Below are 25,286 nucleotides of genomic sequence, written 5' to 3' on the forward strand. Positions count from 1 at the left end.
GACGCTGATTCAGTCCTTTCCCAAAGGATTTATTAAAACACAGAAAACCAAGACATACACACAGAATACAAAGTAAAGGGATTGTGTTGGCTACAGTCTCTGTTAAGCCTCCTATGTGTCTTCCCACAAACAACATAGGTGGAAGGGGGCTTCAATTCTAGCCCCCCCACCCTCCACCCCTGGGACCTTCCCAACTCACCCAAAACTCCCAGCCCCTTTGCTGAACAGGGACTGTCTCCGGGCAAAGGGGCTCCCCTGAACTGGGCCAGATGCCAGCCTGTGTAGGAATTCATTCCCTCATACTCCCCCACTCTGACCAAGGGCACCCCCCTCCATGTCTGAGCAAAGGAGCCTGGGAGCAAAGGCTCTGGTGTCCATTTCCATGCCAGGGGTTCAGGACACACACACACACACACACACACACACACACACACACCCAACAGGCCCTTTCTGGGTTATCGCACATAAAAAAATACTTTGTTTAAAAAAAAAATCTGAATACTAACAGAAAAAAAGCCAAAAACACAATGCCAATGACTTTGGGCTGATGCACCACAACCTGTAAACTTACAGAAATATCAAGTGGGGAGAGAAGCAGCTTTCTCAACATAAACAGATGGCCCCAGGGTCTAGGACAGCTGCTTACAGAGGCGCAGTAGAGCGAGGTAACCCCAGCCTGTAAGGCCAGGCCATCACTTACCCCCTGCTCACCCCCTGCCAAGTCCCCCTTCCCCATTGCTCCCCTCCTGGCTCACCCTGGGAGTGCTACAAGTCCCCTGCTGCTGAGTCTCTGAGGCTGTCCAATACAGAAGGTCCTGGGGACCCTGGGAAGGGGCCCTAGACAAGCAGGAGGACAGCCATCTGTGTTCACTGTAGATATCTGCCAAGCCCTATTGACAAATAGCAGAAAAACACTTCCTAAGGTGGCTTTCAGGGGGATGTATTTCCATGGGGTAAAGAGAGAGTCTCAGGATGTGCTTCCAGGACTGGTGGTGACAGGGGGCCCTCTGAACACTATCTGTCCACCCAAATCTGCCCTGGTCCCCTGGAAGCCCAGCAAGTGACACTTTCCAAGATGGTGACCCCAGGTGGCTCAAACAGAAACCTTACTCGGCACTGGGTTAAATGATAAGGTGGCTGGAAATAAAAACCTGGGCTGGCACAGTGGGGTCCACTTGCCCACCAGGACCCCCATCCTGCCAGCAGCAAACTCAGACCCAGCCTGAAGATGCCAAAGGCAGTGGGTGCCCTGGCCCCCACACCCCACTCCACCCACCCATGTTTGGCAGGAGAGAAGGGATAAACCAAGAAGAAAATACTCTTAAGATCCTTTTCTTCTCCAAACCAATCAACTAGAAACCCACTCCCCAACTCTCACAGCGCCCCCTTCTGGACCTATTGGGTACTGTCACAAAGAGTGGAGACTCCTGGGACAACAGGGTCAATCTAGGCCAACCATGGGTGGCTCCGCTCTGGTGCTGGAGAGTACAGGGGAGCCAGGCAAGGCCTGAAAAGGGAATGGAAGTTGTGCAATCAGTTAGCGCACAGTACTTAGATGAAAAAGAATGGAGGTGGATGGTCAGAGAAAAAGTCTCAGGGAGGAAGGGCAGGTGGGAGGGACTACGACCATGGGGATATAGACTGGCCTTGCTTGACACTCAGAAATCCTATGGCCACAAGGGAAGGGGGTTTGCATCATAGCGCCCTGGGGTCAGGGGAAGCTGCCTCACCAGTGGCCTGAGCCAGGAGCCTTGGGCAGGAAGGCACTGACCAGAGGAGGCCACATGGACGTGCATAGGGCAGTGCCTGAATCTCAGGGGACTGGAGAGACTTGTCTGTCCCAGAAAAGGCTACCCACTTCTGAGAAACGGGTGTGCCATTCCATGCCTGTCTGCCCACCCACAATGCCAGAATTGGGTCTACCATGGAGGTTCAAATCAAGCCTGGGGCACAGGGATACTAAGATGGAAGGGGTTTGAGGGGTCCAGCCCACCAGCATTTCAGAGAGAGTCTGTTATAAATGAGGACTCCTGGGGGCTCTGTGAAGGCCCGCCAATCACCCAAGGGCTCCCAAGACAAGCCACTGAATCCTGCGCCAGTCCCACTCAGGGAGCTGAGGCCCTCCTGGTCCATCCCAGCCAGTTTCAGACAGGTTTCTAGACCCAGACATCTCCCCAGGAAGGTAGGTCCTGGTCAGTGATCCCTTCAAGCCCAGTTCTGACCATAGGGGGCACCAGACACAGGCCCTGGTCATTACAGGGTACTCGTGGAAAGGGTGGGGCTTCCCAAGAACACTCCTGACAGGATATCAGGCAAGAAGCCTGGGATGGTCCAGCCAGGAGGGGTGGCCCCCACCTCCAAGCCAGCTCTCCCCAAAGCATGTGAGAACACATGGGCAGCAGGCAGAACCATGTCCCTGAGGAAAGTGCAGGCATCTACAGGGACAGGAGGGCCATGACAATGACCAGGCTCCAGCATGTATCCTGGTTCAGATAGGAAGTGGGTGTAACAGAACCTCCAGGGCATCGGGCAGGACCATACACTCCAGGGTCATCCTCCTAACTGGGATGTTATCAACTATCTATAGCTACACCCCAACAGAGGGCAAGATCCTTTCTGCAGTGATCTGAGACAGACTCTAGCACTTGTCCCCTTCCATCCAGGGAAGATATGCTGGGAGCTGCCACACATAGTGGGGGGGGGGGCCTCACCCGTGATGACAGAGCCCATGCTGAGTCAGGGACTGACAGAGTCCCCCATGGGGACAGCACAGGTCTAGGGCTCCTGACAGGAAGGGACTGGAATAAATGCCCACTCTGACCTACCTAGCATGGGAAGGGGGGGAGGGCAGGCATGGAGGGAATGGACGAGAGATGGGGAGTTAGGCAGGTGCTTGGGAGACTAGTTGGGGGAGCACACTCAAGAGCTCCCAAGGTAGACACATCATCCTCTCTCGCTGAGCAGAGTCCATCATGGCAGCCACAGGGATTCCAGAAGCTTCCCTCTGGGCTAGGGCCCATTGCCAGATGTGGGTGCTGCTGGTTAGACTCCCTCCATACTCAACTTCTATCAAGACCAACTGGTTCAAGTCTTCAATAGGAAAGTGCAAGAGATGTACAAATAAATGAAATCTCTTCTAAGAATTCGTTCTGGAAAAGACGGCCAAGGGAGATGTCCCGATGTAGGGTGGTGTGGGTGCCTGGATGAAGATGAGGTGGCACTTCTGGGCTCAGGCACGGCCGCGCTGGGCCTCATTCTCCAGGTGGTGGTGTGACTCGGTTTCCCTTTCCATCCCAAGGTAGCACTGGCTCCTAAAAGGGCGGTAGCTTTTCTCTCCTGGGGGGGTCAGGCATGTGGCCTGGCAGACGTGGCTACAAGAGGCAGATGGGTGGGTCAGGTCCCCACTGGGTACAGGGCAGCACTCTAGTTCACTCAGCACCCACCCACTTCTCATGGTCACCACAGTCAGAAAGGCTCCTAAGCTAGGACCTCAGAGGTCAGTATATGGGAGAGGGCTCTAGAAGGAAGTCCTCAGTGGTGCAGTCAGCAGGAGCCCTTCCACCTTGCACCCTACTGCCCTCAAGTGACTGTGCTTATGGGACCGATGGCAATTGGTGGGAGCTGGCCACCCAGGTAGAGGAGCCAGAGGAAACCAGCAGAATCTCTGGAATAAGCTCCCTTCTCCTGTCTAGTAACCCCACCTTCCCCAAAATCAGCCACCCACCTAGTTCAAGACAGAGATGGGAGTGGGAGGGGAGAGGTGACATCTGTGGTGTCCATCACCCAGCAGAGCAGTGGAGGCATGTTTCTGACTGAGTTATGGTCCTTGACACCATGAACATAGACACACAGCACAGATGGACTTATGTATACATGGTGTACTAGACACACAGGAACAAAAAGCCACACATGTGCAAGCAGACTCTTGCACACAACACAGGCATGCACACACGGGGCGTGCCTAGCACACCCACCAGTTTGCATCCTGCCTCCTCAGCCTCTAGGGGAAGACTCTAGACCCTGAGCAGGTGTACTGGCCCCCAGTTGGTCACCAGGGCAGCATGACTGAGGCCCTCAATACCCAAGGAGAAAAATGAAAACTCCAAGGCTTAGGGACACAAATCAACTGCAGGGTCCTGGGTCTGGTTCTGTCCAAGCCTGAACCCTGAGGAGAACATGGGACCCTGGCAAGCGTGGCATTACCTCGGCTGGAAATGAGCGCGGCAACAAAGGGAAGTCTCGGGAACAGCTAGATATCTGTGAGAGAGAGAGAAGCTGGGCTTGCCTGGGCCTGTGGCGGCAGGCGGGAGCCGCGTGGTGGCCGTGTGCATGCTGCCCGGGAGCAGACGGGCACCTACCGGTCACATAGGGCCCCAGGGGCATCTGGTTGTAGTTGACAATCCCTCCCGGTCCAGGGCCCCGGAAGTTGGGCCCAAAGGTGTTGTTGTACATCTGGGAGGAGCCAAAAGCGCCCTGGAGGCAAGGACTCAGATATAAAAGGTCACAATGCCACATCCCCGACCCAAACGAACCCCAACTCGGTGGTGCCCGGGACACGTTTGAGGGGCTCGGGCCCCCCTGACCTGCTGGATGGTGGGGTCGCCGGCACGGTTGGTCAGGCGGCTCAGGATGCTGCGCTCCGACATCTGGAGGCGGGCGGCCACCGGGGGGATGCGGGACAGCATGGAGGGCAGGCGAGTCACATCTGCCTTCATGTCACTCAGCAGCTCCTCCAGCTGGTTCAGGACTGCGGAGAGGGGGGGAGATGGAGGAGCTGCAAGAAGGCAGCGTCCGCGCATACGCAGGGAGACTCACAAGGGTTCGTCACTGCCTTCCCTCGGTGGGCACCAGGGGGGGCGCCCTTCAGCAGGCCAGCTCAGGAGACGGGTTTCCACTTTCTCCCAGGAGCCCGAAGGCAGCAGAGATGGGAACCTGATGCTCTGACCCGACTTGGGGGCTCCCTCCAGGTCCTTGGTCATCCTCCGGGCTCCTAGGGAGGCCTGCGGTCCTGAGGATCCTCCCTGGCCAGGAGCAGGCGAGGGGAGCTCACAAGTAGAGCTGTCTGAGAAAACATCTCCCCCATCATTTCTTAATGTTCATCTGAGCTGCTGCAGCAAGAACAGGGGCCAGCAAACCCAGGGACTCACCTTCCTCCCCCAACCAGTCTGACAGTCTCCTGGAGATTTGGAGAGCACAACTTCACTTATTATTTTATTATTATTATTATTATTATTATTATTATTATTTAGGGAACACAAATCAAAATGGACAAGTGCCAGTGAGGGTGTGAAGAAAATGGACTCTTATACACTTATATGTTGGGAAAGCAAATTGGCATTGTCTCTTTTGAAAACAGCATGGAGACCCTTAAAAAATTAAGATCAGAAATACCATAGGATGCAACAATCCCAATCCTAGGTATTTGTCCGAAAGATGTGAACACACTAGTTTGAAAAGATATCTGCACCCTTTGGTTCATAACAGCACTATTCACAATAACCAAGATACAGAAACAACCTACAGATCCATCAACAGATGATTAGATAAAGAATGTGTGGGGTTATTACTCAACTATTAAAACTAAAAAGGAATGAAACTGTGTCTTTGGAGGCTAAATGGATGGAACTCCGTGTGATTATACTAAGTGTAATAAGGCAGAAAATAGAAGACAAATATAGGATGGCTGCACTCGTGTAGAATACAAATAACTAAAGCAAACATAACAAACATCTTTTTTTTTTTTTAGGGAACTGGGGTCTCCCCAGGCTTATTTTTAACATTCTCTATTTGGGAGGGGGAAAAAAAGAGAAAGAAAGCAAGATGAGAAGGAGACACACACAGAGAGAAAAGACACACCATAACACCACCTGGCCATCCATGGTGTACCAAGACCCTAAACCCAGGCCTTCACACTTGGTAAGGCATGCACTTGCCAGGGGAGCTATTTCTTTTTTTTTTCTTGCCGACAGGGTTATTGTTGGGGGTCACAGCCTGCATGATTCCATTGCTCCCAGTGGTCATTTGTTTATTTTGATAGAATGTGAGACAGAAGGAGGGGAAGGAAGAGAGGAGAGACACCTGCAACACTGTTACACTGTTCATGAAGCTTCGCCCTCCAGGAGGGAACCAGGATCTTGAACCACTCAGCCCCTAAAGCTAACTCATAAATCCAGTGGACACTATGGCAGAGAAAAAGGAGTAGCAGAATGGAAGGGATGAGCAGAGTGGTTGTTTTCATTGTGTGGTGACGCTAAAATTTTGGTGGTAGGTGTGGTGAGATTTATATACACACAGAAAGGTGTGAAGCTGTATTCCCAAACTTTCACAGTATTGCCAACCAATTAATAAAATGATAAATAAAAATCAATCAAATCTGTTTTTGTAAAACAAGACTTGGAGCACAAGGGCCAATGGTCTGAAGCTCAGAGATCTCAGACAATGACTTCACCTGAGAAGGAAGGGTCTCAGTGTCCCCACAGGTAAGTGCAAGGGTGGGACTGTCCGATCCCGACCTGGAGGCTCTGTCCTTTGGGTTGACATTCTGGACCCTGGACCCTGGGCCCCCTCATCTGTGGCCAAGGACCTGCCAGGCAGGAGGAAGGTGAGCACAGGGACCCGGTCTCCCTCACCCTTGTGCAGGACGGCGTTGGCAGGCTTGTTTCCAGCAAGGGACTCCTTGGACAGGTGCTGGTGGCTTTCGGCAAGGCACTCCACCTCGGCCAGGCGGGCATTGAGGGCCATGGCGGGGTGGTTGGGGTCCTGGGTCATGTTAAGGTATGCAGCCCTCCGGAGCTGCTCCTCTATGACCAGTGCCTGCTCCAGCAGCTGGGGAGGAGGGAAGGCACGTGAGGGACTCAGCACTGGCCTGACCCCCCCACCACCAGCACTACCCACCCTGCAGTACTGAGCAGAAAGGAGGGAGGGCATACATCTGTCCAGCTTAGCCACCCCCAGCACCCAGGGCAGGAATACCCACCCAGTGGAGCCCAACCCAGAGCAAGGATCCAGCCTGTGAGCTAATGGAGGTACTGACTTCCCTCTGTGGACAGCCCAACTCACATCCAGATTCATGGGAAGGGAGTTGCTGCTCTTTATCCCTTTCCAGCCCTACCCTGTGCAACTTGACCTTCTCATAGATCCCAATCCATCATCCTTAGACCGACCTTGAACCTGCGGGCCAGGAACTTGTTCTTCATCTCCAGGTAGTTGCCTTTGTGGATCTCAGACTTGAAGGGCTCATTGAGGATCATGTATCTTGGGTCGTTCTGGATGTCCTGCCAGCGGGCATAGCCGTGCCTGGATACAGCACCGTTAAGGGCAAATCTGGTCATCCAGTAGGACAGGATGGAACCAGAACAGGGGTTCAGCATCCTGGCAAGTCATTGACTACAAAGTGAGTGTATTGACAATGATAAGGTGGTATTTGGCAAACACTGATGCCCTGGGGGAGTCAGATGCGTCTCTGAGGCTTCACAGGTAAGTGGGGGGGGGTGTGTGTGTGAAGGGAGAGGGGGACATTCAAGTCCTAACTGTAGACCTGTGATTGTGACCTTATAGGATCTCTGCAGATGCCATCAAGTCCAGAATGGGGTCATACTAGACCATAGTGCTGATAACCTTATCAGAGGAAATCTGGATCAGAGGACCCGGTTCGATTCCCAGCATCCCATAAGTCTGAACTGAGCAATACTCTGGTTAATAAAAATAAGATAAAATTCGGGGGCCTGGTGGTGGTACATCCAGTAAACCAGACACGCCACCATGTTCAAAAGCAGGGCTCAAGCCCCTGATCCCCACCTGCAAGGGGAAAGCCTCATGAGTGGTAAAACAGTACTTTCTGTCTCTCTCTCTCCATTTCTCTCTGCCTCTCCCACTCTATCAAAAAAGAAAAGAAAGAAAGAAAGAAAGAAAGAAAGAGAGAGAGAAAAGGGGATGGCTACCAGGATGGGGTGGAGTCATGCAGGTATTGGCCCCCAGAGATAACCCTGAAGCAAATAAATAATAATATAATAATTCATAAGGCTACTGTGAGAACAAAGTGAGGACCAAGTGTAAACAGAGTCACTATTGTGATCATCATTATTATCACCGCCATCGACAGGTGAGGGCTTTTGGTACCTGGTAAGAAATATGACTCCTGGCTCCTCACTCACATGCCCATGTCCCACCCTGAAGTCCACAGAGGAACAGGCCACAGTCTTGCCCAGCCTGGGTCACCAAGGATACGTCACAATGCCTGCCAGCAGCCAGTAGTCATGGCGTCGGTGCCAGATGTCATAGATTTTTCCAGAGGACACTGCAGCACGTTCCTCATTCTGCCACAGTGTGTGCAGCTCTGGGAAGTCAGTCAGAGTGAGCAGAGTAAGAGAAGACCCCCCTCAACCCCCAAGACCCACACAGAGGCACCTTGCTACCTGCCATTTCCCTACCCCTATAGCCTCAATGCTTTTGTTACTAGGAAAGGCTACATCATAGGGTTTTATCAACCACTCACAATTTAGTATAAAAATAACTGTCTGCTCAAACTCCCAGAACCCACAGAGTCAGAAAGCCAATGACACTGAAAGTCCCACCTCTCTTCCATCACCCCACTTCAGTACCTGTGAAGCCCCCATCTGCAATGTTGAACATGAATTTGAATTTCCCATTCTTGTCCTCCTTCTTCCCCTCCTCATCTTCCTCTCTGTCACCATTTTGCTGTGTTTCCATGGGCTCCTTCTCCTCAGCTTTGGTGTCATCTGAGAGAGGACAGACCCACACTTAATTCATCCATTTAAAAGACATTTCCAGGGGTTGGGCAGTGGCACAGCGGGTTAAGTGCATGTGGTGTAAAGTGCAAGGACCGGTGTAAGAATCCCAGTTAGAGCCCCCGGCTCCCCACCTGCAGGGGAGTCGCTTCACAGGTGGTGAAGCAGGTCAGCAGGTGTCTGTCTTTCTCTCCCCCTCTCTGTCTTCCCCTCCTCTCTACATTTCTCTCTGTCCTATCCAACAATGAACGACATCAACAATAAAAATAATAACCACAACAAGGCTACAACAACAAGGGCAACAAAAGGGGGAAAAATGGCCTCTAGGAGCAGTGGATTCATGGTGCAGGCACTGAGCCCCAGCAATAACCCTGGAGGCAAAAAAAAAAAAAAAAAAAAAGACTCTTCCCAGGGACATCTAGGCCAAGTGCTGGGGACTCAAAAGCAAATGGGAAATGCACTTCCCTGTCCCAGTTGGGGACAAACTGCCATGAGGGGTTTTAAAGGGACAAACCAGTAACCCCCAACATTCTCTCTTGCCCTGGGAATAGAGAGCTGGCTCTAGTGCCACTCTCCTACCCAAGCAGGGTCACCTGGGAACAGGGGGAGATCACTGTAAAAAGTATAGTTCAAGCTCAAGTACAGGCAAAATTGGGGGCTGATATGAGGACAATAGCTCTAGAACATTCCAGCCATCAGAGGCACACAAAGCTTCCAGCTGAGCCCAGATGCTTCAGACCAAGCTCTATGACCAGTTCTCCTTCCTACCAGTGGTGGCAAGGACCACAAAGGACAGGAGAAGGGGATGTGCAACCTGAAGGGAGATAGCCACAGGGCTGCCAGAGGCTAGCAGGTCCTGCCCCCTTCCCCAGGTCAGACCTGAAGCCAAGGATATGGTGCCAAGCCCCTGAAGGAGGCCCCATAGAGTACAGACAGCATTTTCCAGAGACATGAAATCCAGGGATCTTGACACATGAGAGGGTCCTAACCTGGTCTGAAGTCGCTGCCATCCCCTCTGCTGTGCACCAAGCTGAGATCCATCTTGTCCAGAACTTTCTCCTTCTCTGGAATCACTTCTTCTATAAGACAGAAGGTGTTCAGGAGGAAGTGGGGCTCCCCAGAAGGACAGAGGAGACTCTAAGCTAATGGTTTTCACCTTCACCTTAGCCACACATAGAACTGTTCCCAGAACCTCAGAGTGACATCAAAGGCACCCATGGGCAATTCCCCCTACTACAATTAGCCAAAAGACAGAAAGATAGCAATAGGCGAGGCCATCACTAACACAACCCCAACTACCAACACCCAGAAATGTCAGGTAAATCCAATTGCACTGAAGAGACAACTTACCTAAGCTCACAGGATAAGGACATGGTCAGGGATATTATTAGAAATGAAACCAAAATCAAAGCTCTTGAGATGTTACTAGGAAGATTACTCACCTACTATGTATAAAAGACAGATAACAAGTATTGGCAAGGATGTGGAGAAAGTGGCCAGTGAGAGAGCATAATGGTCATGCACGAGGATGTGGGACACTGGAATTCTCTTGCATGGCTGATAATTATGTGCATAGTTCAACGACTATAGAAAACAATCTGGTACGTGGCACAAAGCACAAGGACCAGTGTAAGGATCCCGGTTCGAGTCCCTGGCTCCCCACCTGCAGAGGGGTTGCTTCACAGGTGGTAAAGCAAGTCTGCAGGTGTCTATCTTTCTCTTCCCCTCCTTTCTCCATTTCTCTCTGTCCTATACAAGAATGCCAACATCAGTAACAACAATAAGAACTACAAAATAAAACAGCAAGAGCAACAAAAGGGAATAAATAAATAAATATAAAAAAAGAAAGAAAGAAAGAAAGAAAGAAAGAAAGAAAGCAAGCAAGCAAGCAATCTGGTGGGGGCCAGGCAGTGATGCACTCAGTCGAGTGCACATATAGCAAGGGCTTGGGTTAAAGCTAGTCCCCACCTGCAGGGGAACACCTTATGAGTGGTGAAGCCATGCTGAAGGTTACACTCTCTCTCTCTCTTCCTCCTTATTCCCCCCCTTGCCTCCCCCTCCCCTCTCAGTTTCTCTGTCTCTATCCAATAAATAATTTTTTTAATCTGGGAATTCCTCAAAATATTAAACACAATTCAACAAAAAAATTCAACATTTCCATATATATATCAGAGAACTTAAACCTACAGCCATAAAAAATTGTATACAAACACTCATAGTAAACTTATTCATGATAGTTAAAAATTAAAAGCCACCTATATGTCCATCAACTGAGGAAATGGATAAACATGTGATCCATCCATACAACACAATATTATTCAGACATAAAACAAAATGAATTTCTGATAGATGTCACAGCATAGAGGAAGGAATCTTGAGTACACCGAGCTAAATGAAAGAAAACAGATGCAAAACGGCACATATTTTGTGACTGGGAGGGGTCTTGTGTTTGGGGGGACAAGGAGAGTGATTGTGGGAAACCCCCACCTTTTGGCAGCTGCTCTGGGGAGGGTGGGGCCTTCTCTGTCTCCTCCAGGAGCTCCTCTCGGGCTCTTTCCTTACAGTCTGAGCTCTCGTGCTTGTCTTCACCCTCTACTCTGTCCAGGACAGCTGGCAGAACCTAGGGAAGACGGGACAGACACTGCAGAGCCTGGGATGTTGACAGGAGTGGAGGCAGGGGACCAGTACTGAGCCAGAGCCCACTGTCCTGTCCCTTCCTGTATTCCCAATTTGTACCCCTAAGTCCCCAGACCTGGAGCCAAGAGGCCAGTGTTTCAGATACCTAGACAAGGCTAGGGACAATCCCCAGGCTCAGTCCCCAGATCACAATGCACCAGTGGCCACATAAGAGCATCTATTCTACCTGAATTTCTGGAGGCTTCTTTGGCTTTGGCAGTCCTGGCTCCTTCTCATCCATGTAGGCCAGCTGGGCTTCCATCTTGTCTGAAAGATCAAGGAGAAGAATGGAAGAAATGAGATTAAGGAAGGGAGGGGCAAGGAAAGAGCAACAACAACAACAACGAAAAACCCTGGACTTCAGGAGGCTCCATCTAGGCCAGCAACTCCAGAAGAACAAAAGGGCCTCCCAGTTTAGTCCAAGCCAGGAGTACAATGGCAGAAACAGTGGAGACTCTGAGGTATGAGGGGTTAAGATATGCCACCATGATGCCAACCTGACTTCCCTGGGCAGATAATCCCACCAATATGTCCTGGAACCCCACTTCCCCAGAGCCCTGCCCCACTAGAGAGAGAAAGAGACAGGCTGGGAGTATGAATCAACCTGCCAATGCCCATATTCAGCAGGGAAGTAATTACAGAAGCTAGACCTTCCATCTTCTGCATAATGACTCTGGGTCCATGCTCCCAGAGGGATAAAGAATAGGAAGGCTATCAGGGGAGGGGATGGGATATGGAGTTCTGGTGGTGGGAATTGTGTGGAGTTGTACCCCTCTTATCCTATGGTTTTTGTCAGTATTTCCTTTTTATAAATAAAAAATTTTAAAAAAGAGAGAACAGGACTGTACACAGTAGAGCCACCCATCTGGAAGCAGGCACCAGAGGGTGGTATTGGCCCAGACTGGGAGCCAGGCTGCTTGGGTGTGGTCCTGCTTTGGGCTTGGCTGGCTGTCCATGTGCAACTTCCACATTGTATCAGTTCTTTTTTTATTTTTATTAGATTATGTAGAGAGAAAATTCTGATGGGAAATAGAGGTGGAAAGAGGGAAGAGAGGCATCTGGAATACTGCATTACAGCTTAGGAAACTTTCTCCTTGCAGACGGAGACCAAAGGCTTAAACCTGGATCCTTAAGCATTTTAACATGTCTGTTCTACTGAGTGTGCCACCACCTGGCCACAGTGCATCAGTTCCTAACACACTGAAAATTGCTGATGATCACGAGCTCTGAAAGCCGTAGGAGGTGGATGTTATCTCACACTGTGGAAGAGAAAACTGGGCTCATGAGTATTGCACAGAGCCAGTACACAAACCCTAGTATGTCCACATCCAGATGACATACCTGTGCCCAGGAGCAGATGTCATCCAAGCTTCAAGCCTGAGCAGGAGAGTCATCTCCCAGGATTTGAGAGAATGAGGGAACAAGATGTTTTGCCCACAAACACACAGATCACAAAGAAGATGCTCAGAGACAACCCAGTTAATCCAACCAATGACCTAATACCAAAGATTTGAAAGGACATTTCTCCAAAAATGACTCACATATGGCCCCTAAACAAAAGTGCTCACCATCAGGAAAAGCAATTCACAAACATAGCCAATCACCATTTCACACCCACAAGGATAGCTGAGCAGCCAGGTACCAAGCTGGTGAGGATGATGACATCAGAACCCTCAGACACTGCTTGTAAGAATGTGACAGGTGGGAGTCGGGAAGTAGCACAGTGGGTTAAGCGCACATGGTGCAAATTGTAGGGACCGTCATTAGGATCCCAGTTCGAGTCCCCGGCTTCCTACCTGCAGGGGAGTCGGACAGTAAAGCAGGTCTGCAGGTGTCTTTTTCTTCCCCTGTCTTCCCCTGCTCTCTTTATTTCTCTCTGTCCTATCTAACAACAACGACAACAACAACAAACACAGACACTCCTGAGGGACTAGAGTTCATCTTCACCTCTTCTTAGTCAAACTTTTGGACAAGCAGCACCTCTCCCAAGCAATCACAACAACCATCCTAGCAGAGGAGAATTCATCCCAAACAGAACCTTTCCCTCCTGAGGCCCAAAAGGAAAGACCCCCAACACAGAACACTGGAAAATGATAAATCACAATAGGAAAGAGACAGAAGAAGACACCTTCACCAAGAGGTCAAGACAAAAGTACTGAAAGATCCCCAAATACTAAGATTAGCAAAACCTCTGGAGAAGACTCCAGTACATCACCCACCCAATGCTGTTTACAGGAACTTCCTGTAAATATTAACAATGAACATATGAGCTGGGGAGACAGCATAATGGTTATGCGTAAGGCTTTCCTGCCTGAGGTTCCAGAGTCCCAGGCTCAATCCCTAGCACCACCACAAGCCAGCTATCAGTGCTCTGATAGCTCTCTCTATATATCTTTCTCTTTGTGTCTTTCTTTCATTAAAAAAAAGTAATAAAATATTTTTTTAAAAAGAAAGAAAGAAAAAGAACAATACTGCTTACAAAATCTTTTATGCAATTCACATGTGAAAATACAGTGTACAGAACCCAGGACTAGGGGGCCTGGTGGTGGTGCTCCTGGTTGAGTGTATATCTTTTTCTTTTTTTAAGCTTTCTTTTTTTACATATTTATTTATTTTCCCTTTTGTTGCTCTTGTTTTTTTATTGTTGTTGTAGTTGTTATTGTTGTTGTTATTGATGTCATTGTTGTTGGATAGGACAGAGAGAAATGGAGAGAGAAGGGGAAGACAGAGAGGGGGAGAGAAAGATAGACACCTGCAGACCCGCTTCACCGCCTGTGAAGCGACTCCCCTGCAGGTGAGGAGACAGGGGTTCGAACCAGGATCCTTATGCCGGTCCTTGTGCTTTGTGCCACATGTGCTTAACCTGCTGCGCTACTGCCCAACTCCCTTAAGTGCATATCTTATCATGCACAAGAACCCAGGTTTAAGCCCTTGGTCCCCATCTGCAGGAGGGAAGCTTCACAATCAGTGGACCAGTGCTGCAGTTGTTTGCCTGCCTCCCTCCTGATCTATGTCCCTTCCCCCTTCTCAATTTCTCTGTTTCTACCCAGTAAATAAGTAAATAAATAAAATAAAAATAAAAAACAATGAATCTATCATATGACTCAGTAATTCTTCTTATACTTAGGCTTCTACCCAAAGAATACAGAAACACCTATACAAAAAGATCTATGCACACCTGTGTTAATGGCCATACTATTTATAATAGCCAACATTTGGAAACAACTCAAAAATGTCCAGTAACAGATGAATGATCAAAGAAGTTGTGGCATATATATATATATATATATATATATATATATATATATATATATATTAGAATACTACAGAGCTGTAAGAAATGATCACAGATTCTCTTTTGCTACAGAATGGAAGGAACCAGAAAAGCAAGTAAGAGAAGAAAATTCCCAATGATCCACACAGAAATAAGCAAAAGGACAATACTGGGTGACTCCTCAATGGACTATATTGCAGCAGAATCAGATGAGGGAAGGAAAGGTTAGTAATGGGAAACTGAGGATGTAGATTCATATGATGAAATAAGATAATTGTCTGGTTAAGGGTGAAATGTAGTGATATATTTCTTGGGAAAATATGGAAATGTACCCTTGTGCCAACAAAAAAATCCCACAAATGAACATTTCCTCAATGATATTGGAATTGAAAAAAATAAATAAATAAAGCTAACTATTGAAAAGTGTTTTAAAGAAGCTAAGCACAAAAGATCATCCATGGTATGATTTCAGTTACATGAAGTATCCAAACAGATAAATCTGTAGACACAGAAAGTAGATTAGTAATTTCCAGAGGCAGGAAGAAGAAGGAATGGAGAATGATTGTTAATGGGTACATGTTTCTTTGGAGGGTGATGAAAGTGTTCTGGAATTAGATAGACATTGTGGGTGTACAATCCTAAGAATATACTAGGAACCAATACTTAGTATTCTACCATCAAAAGACTTTATATGGGGGTAAGGTAAAAAGTTTAATAGCTCTGCAAAAAATTTTCACACCTGAGGCTCAAAGACCCCAGGTCCAAGCCCCATAAACCAAAGCCAAACTGTGCTTTGGTAAAAGCTATACCAAAACAAAAACCTAAAATTTGTGGCACATACTCAGAGAGTAACATCTCTGCAGGTAGAAACTTCAGGGGAAAGGAACCTTTTTTAAAAAAATATATTTATTATTGGATAGAGACAGAGAGAAATTGAGAGAGGATAGGGAGATAGAGAGGGAGCAAGAAAGATAGACACCTACATCCCTGCTTCACCACTTGCAAAGCTCTCCCCCTGCAGGTGGGAACCAGGGGCTTGAACCTGGGTCGTCATGCACTGTTATGTGAGCACTTAACCAGGTGCACCACTGCCTGGCCCCAAGGAATCTTTTTTTGTAAAGTTTACTGAGGACTCTGTCTCCCAGGCCCTGGCCACCTCCAGATACCAAGGGACCCTCCCTAGTTTCCTGTACCCCAGACCTGGCAGGCCAAGAGGGGCGGGTGGGAGGTTGGCAGGGCTGGCAGGAACTGGTGTGTTAGGATCAGAGGAGATGACCTCCCCTGGCTTCTTGCCCTCGGGTCCCTCAGGTATCAAGTCCGGAGTGCTGTACTTCCCGTTGACATGCTCAAATTCTTGAACCTGGGGTAAATAGGGAGGAAGGAAGTGTGTAGGGGGGGTGGAATGTCACAACTCAGACTTAAGAATCTCAGAGCAGGGGAGTCAAGGGGTAGTGCAGCTGGTTAAGCGCAGGTGGTGCAAAGTGCAAGGACCCGCGTAAGGATACTGATTCAAAGCCCCAGCTCCCCACCTGCAGGGGAGTCGCTTCACAGGCGGTGAAGCAAGTCTGTAAGTGTCTCTCTTTCTCTCCCCCTCTCTGTCTTCCCCTCCTCTCTCCATTTCTCTGTCCTAACAATGACATAAATAACAACAACAATAATAACTACAAGAACAATAAAAAAACAAGGGCAACAAAAGGGAAAATAAATAAATATTTTAAAAATTTTTAAAAAAGAATCTCAGAGCAGCTAGAGAGACAGCGTTGTCCCAGGTTGGGGTGGATGCCAGCTCTATCCAATGGTGACTAACCCAGATGCACTTCTGACCACAACTCCCCCTAGACCGGCCAACCTCCCTATGTGTCCCCCACCCACCTGTCACCTGCCATCCTGGCTTCTGCCTCCCACAACATCCCAGCCCTGAGATTCATCCCTCTGGCCTGGCTCAGATCCTGGATACCTTAATGACACTAAGCCAGGCCCTCCTTGCCCTCTGCCCAGTGCCCACCCCCCTCAGAAAAAACAAAAAAACATTGGGGGCCAAGACTGGTGACCAGGAAGGGCCTGGTAAAAACTTACTCACCCACCTTCTTCCTAACTAGTGACATGACTCCGATGCGCGTAAGCACATGCTGCCTGGAGAGGCCCTCACGGGGCACGCCGTCTGCGAAGGTCTCTGCGCCATCAGCCCCCGGCTCACACAGGTGCCGCATGAAGAGGGACACATAGGCTCTGGGGTAGGGGTACTGGGGCTCAGAGAGTGGGGGGCCAGCAGGAACCCTCCAAGAGGGCTGGTGAGACCCCAGTGGAACCTCCTGGCTCCCAACTAGGCCATAGGGGCAGGCTCTTGGAGAAGGACAGAGGGGACTCCCAGGCAGCGGGGCTTCTGGAATAGCCCTTGCCCTGAATAACCCAGATGCTTCTCTTTGTTTTTTTTTTTTAATAGAGACAGAAAAGCAGGAGAGTGGATGAAAACCATGGCACCAAAGTTTCCTTCAATGCAGTGGGGGGCCAGGTTCAAAACTAGGTCATGCACATGGCAAAGCAGCATGATATCCAATTGAGTTTTCTGCCAGCCTTTCTCACTGTATTTGACATCAGCTATTGTGACATCTTCTGCAGATCAACCCTACCCCTTACCTGGACCCCAGATACCTAAATACAAGACAGCAGCGAACGCTACAGATTCCCCCTGGCTGGTCTAGAAGGGGATTATGCAGAAGCAGAGGCACTATCTGTGGTGTTGACCTGCCCAGCTAGAGCCTGCCCATTCTGGGGTACACCCAGTCATCCCCTGGACTAGCCAGGACCCCCTGGACCAGATAGCCCTTTTACCTAAATTCTTTCTCACTCTTCCCACGAAGGTCCCGAACCAGCCAGTGGGAGTTGAAGGCATCCTGGGGGGGCATGCCCCAGCGCATGATGGCATTCAGGAAAGCCTTCCGCTGGCGAGCATTGAAGCCCAGCACCTGCACAGGCAGGAGCAAGAAACGCAGGGCTGGGCAAGGAGGCCAGAAGGGGTACAAGAAAAGCAGGGGGCTCCAGCAGAGGCAGAACCCAGATGTTCCATGTGTGACAGTGGTAAGCCCCCAGCCTCCACTTCCCAAGGGTTCCAGCAGGGGTGAGCTCTCTTTTCAGAGAGTGGGTGAGTTACACTGGGTGGGCAAGGAACCAGGAATGTGAAGGCAGGCCCCACCTCGATGTTGCCACCAACACGAGCGAGAAGAGGTGGAAGGGGCTTGTCCCTGTCACTCTTCAGCTGCCTCCTGGACTGCCGCCGTCCACCTGTAGAGCAGCCCAGCCACAACCCATTAGTCTGGCCCAGGGTGTCCTGACCCCATCTAACACCTAACCCATGACATCAGAACCCCCTCTGGATGACCCCCAAAGCTGTGCTGATGCCTGTCCCGACACTTCCACAGGGACCCCAGGCTATCCATGAGCTCCCCAACATCACCACCCCATCCCATCCCACAGCCACTGGCACTGAAACTCACTCTGCCCTTCCGGCCTTTCCTCAAAGTCCTCGTCCTCATCCTCAGAGCCGATGGAATATTCAGACTGGTTGTCCGACAGCTCGTCTTGCCACTCTGGCAGGTGGCAGGCAGAGGGGTGCAGAGTGAGTGGTGCAAACAGAAATCTGCTCCCAAGCCTGCCTTCCCTCAGGGCTACAATGAACCCCTGATCCCTGGGCCCAGTAAATGACAATGAAAGCAGTCACCACATGCCTCCTGTGAGCTCCCTTGATCCCAATAGCCCCACACTAGGTCCTAAAACATGTGCCTTTTTCATCCCTGTTTTGCAAGAAGGGAAACTGAGACTTGCCTAAAATCAAACCAGTGGGCCACTCTCCATCTCCTTTCCCTCAGTGCCTGACATCCCACACAATCCCCAAACTCTCTTTTCTCCATTCAGAACCCTTCCCCACCCCTTCCCAGCCCAGACACAGCTCCCAGGGCTTCCCTCTCCCATAATCAGAATCCCACCTAACCCTCCCTAGACCCTCTGCCACTGGGCACCACGCACCCTGGTCCTCCTGGGAGGCATCGTTGTAGTTGACCTGCTTGCGGATGCGCTTGCCCTTGCCCAGATTTCGGGCCAGATCCTCCTGCTGCTGCTCGTAGTGGTGCCGCAGCAGCTTCTCCCAGTAGTCAGGGTCCACGTTCTCCTCCTGCTTGATAATCTCCCGCTCTACCTCCTCCTGGGGATGCAGAGACCCCGTGGGGACTTAAGTCAGAGGGGGCCAGCAGATAGGCATCTCCGCCCCTGGAAGACCTCATGCTGCCTCCACCACATCTTGCCATCAAGGGACTCAAGGATTAACTAAATGGAAAGTCTGTCTCTTCTGGAAGCCTTCTCTGATCACCAGGATCAGCTGGTCTTCAACTTGTTCTTATCACAGTCACTCATTTTAAAATTTTATTTATTTATTTATATATGTATTTGTTTTTTGCCTCCAAGGTTATCGCTGGGGCTCGGTGCCAGCAATACAGATCCACTGCTCCTCCTGGAAGTCATTTTCTTCCTTTTTTTTTTCTACTTTTATTTGACAGGACTGAGGAAGAGCGAAAGATAGACACCTGCAGACCTGCTTCACCACTTGTGAAGCGTTCCACCTCCCCTGAATGTGGGGAGTTGGGGGAGGGGTGTTGAACCCAGATCCCTGAACAGGCCCTATGCTTATTACTATGTGCCCGGCCTTCTCAGCCACTCATTTTTTTAAATTCATTCATTCATTCATTCATTCATTCATTCACTTGCTCTATAAGTATTTCCTGGCCTTGTGCCAAGCAGTGGGGCCCAAAGCTGAGCAAACCCATTTCTGGCCTATGGAATCTTTTGATTTCAAAAGGAAACTTGACTGGTGAAAAAGCAATTAACACCTATGGTCCACATGTAAAATGTTGTGAGATAAAGATAAACTGGAGGAAGGAAAGACCCAAAGTTGGCTTTTCACGGATAATGGGGTCTGTTGGGTAGTGAAAGGGGAAAAGTGTAGTAGGCAGGGTGTTCTTGGGCTGGAAGAGGTCACTGGGCAGGACTGGGAGGGTTTCAACCAGATGTTGGGGCAGAGTTCTGAGCAAGAGGTCAGGGAAGATCCCCCTGTACTTCAGAAAGGTCCAGTGGGCAGCTGTAAGCAAGCCAGACAGGAGTCAAGACCACCAGCAAGGACACTGCTTAGGAAGTCCCCAAGAGCAGTGTCCAGGCCATGGACACCTGCCATCCCTCCCCTCTCCTGCACGTGGTGGGCATGGGCCTCACCACGCCATCTTCTTCGCGCACCACATACTGCGCCACCTTGAAGGAGCTCAGGTACTCATTCATGTTCTGCAGCTCTGTGTCATCCGTGGCATCCTGATTCCGGTCCAGCAGCTTGGAGATGGCTGCATCGTCATAGTGGATCACACTGCTGTCCTCCACATCCTTGTTGTCACCTGGGGCAGACAGGGTACAGAGTGGGGAGACATGGGCCCATACTGGGACAGTTTCCCTAACCCTTCAGATCCCTTGAGGAGTAGTGATCTTCACTGCCAACAGTCCTTCCCCAGAGGTCCAAGGGGTGGGCAAGAGAGCTGCCCCAAATCAGGATGTAGAGTAGCAGGAAACCCCTCCCTCTCCAAGGAAGGGAAGACCTGGAAGAAGCATTGGGCTGGCCTCTACCTGGCGGGGTGCTGCCATGCTTTTTCTTGGTGCTGGTGGCCAGGGCTCCCCCTTTGGAGGACTGGACATCAAGAATGGGTGTGACAGGCCTCTGGCCTTGAGATATCATGCCTATGAGGCAGAAACAGACAGGCTGTAGGGCTGCAGACAGTGGAGCAGGAGGAAATTGCAAAGGATGGGAGGAATGGTAAGTAGCACATGTGTGGCACAGGGCTGGCAGGGACCCTACCCATCCACTGGAAGACCCTGGGGTGGGTGTGTCTCAAGCAGAGGCCCCCCCACCCCGGTCCCCCATGTTCCTGATGCCCTAGAGGCCCACCCTCCACGTCATCCTTGAAGAGCTCCTCCGTTCCAAACTTGAGGATGTCATCCAGTTCCTGCTTGGTCATGGAGCCTGACTTGGAACCCAGGCCGGGCCGCACCACCAGGTGAGTGAGCATCATCTTGCGCTTGGCCACCTGTGTGATGCGCTCCTCCACTGAGGCCCGCGTCACAAAGCGGTAGATCATCACCTTCTTGTTCTGCCCAATGCGGTGGGCGCGGCTGAAGGCCTAGGGGTCATGACCTGCAGCTCAGCACCCATATCCCATGACCAAAGGCCAGGGGCAGGGGGCTGGGTGCAGGTGTGCTCCCAAGCAGTGTGCATGCATGGGTCCTTTGTGGATACAAGGTAGTTGTGCCACTTCTATGGTCTAGGTGGGCTAGGGTTCTGTGCAGGTGAAGCTGGACATTACTGCAGACATCAGAGCAGGCACAGGAGCCTGGGTGCAGCAGTAATGAAACCACACAGGGCTCCCATGGCAGTCAGAGCTGCACTGATTTGGCAAGGGTAGAAGCAGCCTCGTGTGACATTTAGATGTCCCAGATGGCTCTGAAGCCATCATATTTGTGTAGGTTACTGTGAATAGGCATACACACGCACAGGAGATGTGAATTGGTATATATGTATGTGTCTAAATAACAGAAGTGTCCAAGGTACTATGTCCCTGCCCCATGAGAGGAGGAGGCCCAAGGGACAAAGAGTCCCATGTCCCAACCCCCTTACCAGCCCCCCAACGCTTTCTCTCCAGTCTGAATTGCCCCATCTCCACGTTGTCCTTTAACAAGCCTCTGACAGGTCTCCCTCTCTTCCATCCAGCCTCTGACAGGTCTCCCTCTCTCCCATCTGTTCTTGCTCCCTCCCAGAACAATCCCCTAGGATTCCTGGATGCCCTCATTTTTCCTTCACCCCTAGTCTTAGTGCCCAGGATGATTCATGTCTCAGACAAACACCTGTGTCTTTGGACACTTCCCCTACCTTCTCTGGGCCTCTTTCCTCCTTTAAGGAAAGTAAAGGTGTGGCAGTCTCCACTCACCTCCCAGGGCCCCCTTGGGACTAAGACTCCATAGGGCTGTCCCAAAGGAAGGTGGAGCCCCAAAATATAGTCAGGGGGTAGGGCTGCAGGAAGAGGAAGAAAAGCTCACAGAGCCTGGGGTGAGGGGATCAGGTACCTGCCCAGAAAGTGCTAACCAAGAGGGTCACAGACCTGGATGTCATTATGTGGGTTCCAGTCCGAGTCATAGATGATGACAGTATCAGCTGTGGCCAGGTTGATGCCCAGGCCGCCTGCCCGAGTAGATAGGAGGAAGCAGAACTGCTGGGCGCCAGGGGCTGAGGAAGAGATGGGGACCCCTCCATGAGTAGTGGGTACACCCAGAAATATGGGATCAGTAATGATGGGCAGACAGGAAGGAGGCCAAAGGAAGGGTGCAAGAACTGTGATCCCATCATAGGTGACAAAGGCCTTGTCTGCACACAGGGCCTGACATCTAGGGTAGGGATGCCCACCCAAGCCCCAGGTCTGGTCTGAGCTGTAAACCAACATCAGGAAGGCAGAAATAGGAGGAAATGGCAGTTGTAAGCACAGACAGGCAAAGAACAAGCTGCCACAGCCTGCAAGTTGGGGGGGGGGGGGGCAGAACCCCTGCAGAGAGGTAGCTCCCCCCCAGCCCCAGGAGGCCTGGCATAAGGCAGTCAATACTCAAGGGTTACCAGGACCCTAGCCACCCCGCCAGGGTGTTCCTGCTATTACAAGAAACAATAGGAAGAAGTACTCACTAAGTGGTCTGGGATGAGCATAGCAGCCACAGGGGCTACAGACAGGTCGCCAATGACCCAGGGCTTCAGCCACAGCCTGCCATACACCTGCCACTAAACAGCTCCCTCCCCACTCCAGATGTCCCCCATTGGGAAGGAAGCTCTTCTGAGCCCCACCCTAACTTCTGTCCAAGAGATCAGACTGTAGAACTGGGCTGTGTCCCCAGTTTCTCTCTCCTGTCTCTGGGTACATCCCAAAGGACACAAGGCAGGTTTGTCCCTACTCAGGAGTGGCCATATCCAGCACTGAGTGTAACTAGGGCTTTGTCTGGTGTCAGTGTCACAACACACAGGTGCCAGCCACACACCAGCCTCAGCTTCATTCAGTGACAGAGGTGACAGTTTCCTTCCTCTGTCCTTCTCCTCCTCATGTTGCTCATTTCTGAACTGGTGCTAGCACTCAGGCCGCACAGCATCCTGGCAGGCTCCAGGAAGGTTCCAGGAAGTGACTCTCTTTTTGTATTTAACATGATGGAGAAGCTGCTCTGGCCATAGGACTGGTCTCAGCAGCTGTCTGCAGAGCAGCTAATATGAACATTAATTGGGTGGCCTTAGTCAGATCCTACTCTGGAAGAACAAGGAGGCAGCAATAGTAAAGCCCTAGGGAGTCAGGCGATAGTGCAACAGGTTAAGTGCACGTGGCACTAAGCACAAGGACTGGCATAAGGATCCCGGTTCGAGCCCATGGCTCCCTACCTGCAGGGGAGTCGCTTCACAGGCGGTGAAGCAGGTCTGCAGGTGTCTGTCTTTCTCTCCCCCCTCTGTCTTCCCCTCCTCTCTCCATTTCTCTCTGTCCTATCCAACAACAACAACATCAATAATAACTACAACAGTAAAACAACAAGGACAACAAAAGGAAAGAAAGAAAGAAAGAAAGAAAGAAAGAAAGGAAGGAAGGAAGGAAGGAAGGAAGGAAGAAAAAAAAGAAAGGAAGGAAGAAAGAAAAAAGAAAAAATTCCAAAAATAGTAATAATAATAATGAAGCCCTAGAAGAGGTGAAGGTACCGTTGAATCTGTCGATGGCCTCTTGTCGAAGGCCCCCAGTGATGCCACCATCAATTCGCTCATACTTGTAGCCCTCATATTCCAGGAAATCCTCCAGGAGATCCAGCATCTTGGTCATCTGCAGGGAAAATAGGATGCCCATGGTAGCCAGAGGACTACATGCAGGGACCTCTCAACAACTGGAGGACAGAGAAGCCTGCTATTCAGAGTGTGGTGTTGTCCATGGTCCTCCCATGTGGCCTAGGACTCTGCAGAATTCAGGTTCCAATCTCAACCAGGAACCTAAAAGCTCACAACTGCCATCTGTAGTTTTGTGGGTTTTTTAAAAAAAAGATTATTTACTTATTAATGAGAAAGATAGAAGAAGAGAAAGAACCAGACATCACTCTGATACGTGTACTGCCAGGGATTGAACTTGGGACCTCCTGCTTGAAAGTCCAATGCTTTATCCACTATGCCACCTTCTGGACCACACAACTGCCTATCTGTACAAGGGCTCTGGGCATGAACCTCTTCTAGTCTTTACCCACATCCAAAACATGTAGGACTTGATACCCACACCATAGGTTTCTCTCCTCGCTGCTTCCTTCTTAACCCCAGCCAGCCCAGTTACCTGGACTCACTTCCCAGAAAGCCCATCCCCTCCTGCCCTCAGACACATCTCTGTGCCACCCCGCGTGGATTCACTCCTCCCTGTGAGAAGAGATAGATAATCCCTTCAGACTCTCTGTGCCCCCTTCACTCTTGACAGATAAGCTTTAGCTGGATATGAAATAGTCACCACCTGGGACAGGGAGAGCCTGTTTCACATGTAGGAGGCCCTGAGGTTGATTTCAGGTCCAAAGAGAAACAGTCACCCTCAGTGTAGAGGTGTTAAGTGTCTCCTGCCATCTGTAGTTGCTGATGAGACATCTAAGGGTTGTTTAATTGTCATTCTTTGTTGGCACCCATTCAGGCCTGAACTTTCCCTACACAATGACTAGGATTTTGACATATATATCCACTAGGGGTTCAATGTCTACACGATGAAAATACAACTTCTGGTGACCATTTTTCTCCCTTTTTTCCCCATTCTTTTATTTTGATAAGAGAGGGAATGAGAGGGAAGGGTAAGATAGAAAAGGAGAAAAAGGGGAGGCCAGGCAGTGGTGTACCTGGTTAAGCACACATATTACCAAGTGTGAGGACCTGAGTTTAAGCCCCTGCTCCCTACCTGCAGGAGGAACACTTCACCAGCAGTGAAGCAGGTCTGCAGGCATCTATCTTTCTCTCCCTCTCTGGTCCTTGTGCTTTGCACCATGTATGCTTAACCTGCTGAGCTACCGCCCAACCCCCCTCTCTCAATTTCTCTCCATCCTATCTAATAAAAATTTGAAAGAAAGGGAGTCGGACGGTAGCGCAGCAGGTTAAGCGCAGGTGGTGCTAAGCGCAAAAACTAAGGATCCCGGTTTGAGACCCCAGCTCCCCACCTGCAGGGTAATCGCTTCACAGGCAGTGAAGCAGGTCTGCAAGTGTCTTTCTCTCCCCATCTCTGTCTTCCCCTCCTCTCTCCATTTCTCTCTGTCCTATCCAACAATGACGACATCAATTACAACAATAATAAAAAACAACAAAGGCAACAAAAGGGAAAATAAATAAATAAAAATTGAAAGAAAAAAAACAGCCTCCAGTATTTGTATTTGTAGTGCTGGCACCAAGGCCCAGCAAAAATCCTGGTGGCAAGTAAAAAATAGAGAGCAAGAAAGAGAGAGATAAAGGGAGCCAGGTGGTGGTGTACCTGGTGCACCGT

At 50.2% G+C, this 25,286-nt stretch overlaps 1 protein-coding gene across 3 annotated transcripts in view; it reads right to left on the bottom strand.

Moving 5' to 3' along the window:
- Positions 1–13: 13 nt before the first annotated feature.
- The window catches only part of CHD5 (chromodomain helicase DNA binding protein 5), a 90,990-nt gene continuing 65,717 nt past the window's right edge, over positions 14–25,286 (bottom strand). Inside the window, exons 21-42 of one of the 3 annotated variants that reach the window (XM_007532761.3) lie at positions 23,498–23,615; positions 21,882–22,006; positions 20,675–20,906; positions 20,356–20,466; positions 19,957–20,129; positions 18,721–18,895; positions 18,192–18,284; positions 17,891–17,979; positions 17,530–17,663; positions 16,782–16,926; positions 15,898–16,057; positions 11,611–11,690; positions 11,235–11,367; positions 9,737–9,826; positions 8,601–8,738; positions 8,227–8,335; positions 7,164–7,296; positions 6,630–6,825; positions 4,584–4,747; positions 4,359–4,473; positions 4,204–4,257; positions 3,279–3,371 (exon numbers count right to left, since the gene is read on the bottom strand). In XM_007532761.3, coding sequence (XP_007532823.1) covers positions 4,250–4,257; positions 4,359–4,473; positions 4,584–4,747; positions 6,630–6,825; positions 7,164–7,296; positions 8,227–8,335; positions 8,601–8,738; positions 9,737–9,826; positions 11,235–11,367; positions 11,611–11,690; positions 15,898–16,057; positions 16,782–16,926; positions 17,530–17,663; positions 17,891–17,979; positions 18,192–18,284; positions 18,721–18,895; positions 19,957–20,129; positions 20,356–20,466; positions 20,675–20,906; positions 21,882–22,006; positions 23,498–23,615 — 2,721 coding nt within the window. In that variant the 3' untranslated portion in view covers positions 3,279–3,371; positions 4,204–4,249. Of the gene's footprint in view, positions 3,372–4,203; positions 4,258–4,358; positions 4,474–4,583; positions 4,748–6,629; positions 6,826–7,163; positions 7,297–8,226; positions 8,336–8,600; positions 8,739–9,736; positions 9,827–11,234; positions 11,368–11,610; positions 11,691–15,897; positions 16,058–16,781; positions 16,927–17,529; positions 17,664–17,890; positions 17,980–18,191; positions 18,285–18,720; positions 18,896–19,956; positions 20,130–20,355; positions 20,467–20,674; positions 20,907–21,881; positions 22,007–23,497; positions 23,616–25,286 lie in introns of all 3 variants that reach the window. The other 2 variants (XM_060201340.1, XM_060201341.1) reach the window with 2 other exon arrangements.

This window comes from Erinaceus europaeus, chromosome 11 (assembly GCF_950295315.1).
Source record: "Erinaceus europaeus chromosome 11, mEriEur2.1, whole genome shotgun sequence".
Taxonomy (NCBI): domain Eukaryota; kingdom Metazoa; phylum Chordata; class Mammalia; order Eulipotyphla; family Erinaceidae; genus Erinaceus; species Erinaceus europaeus.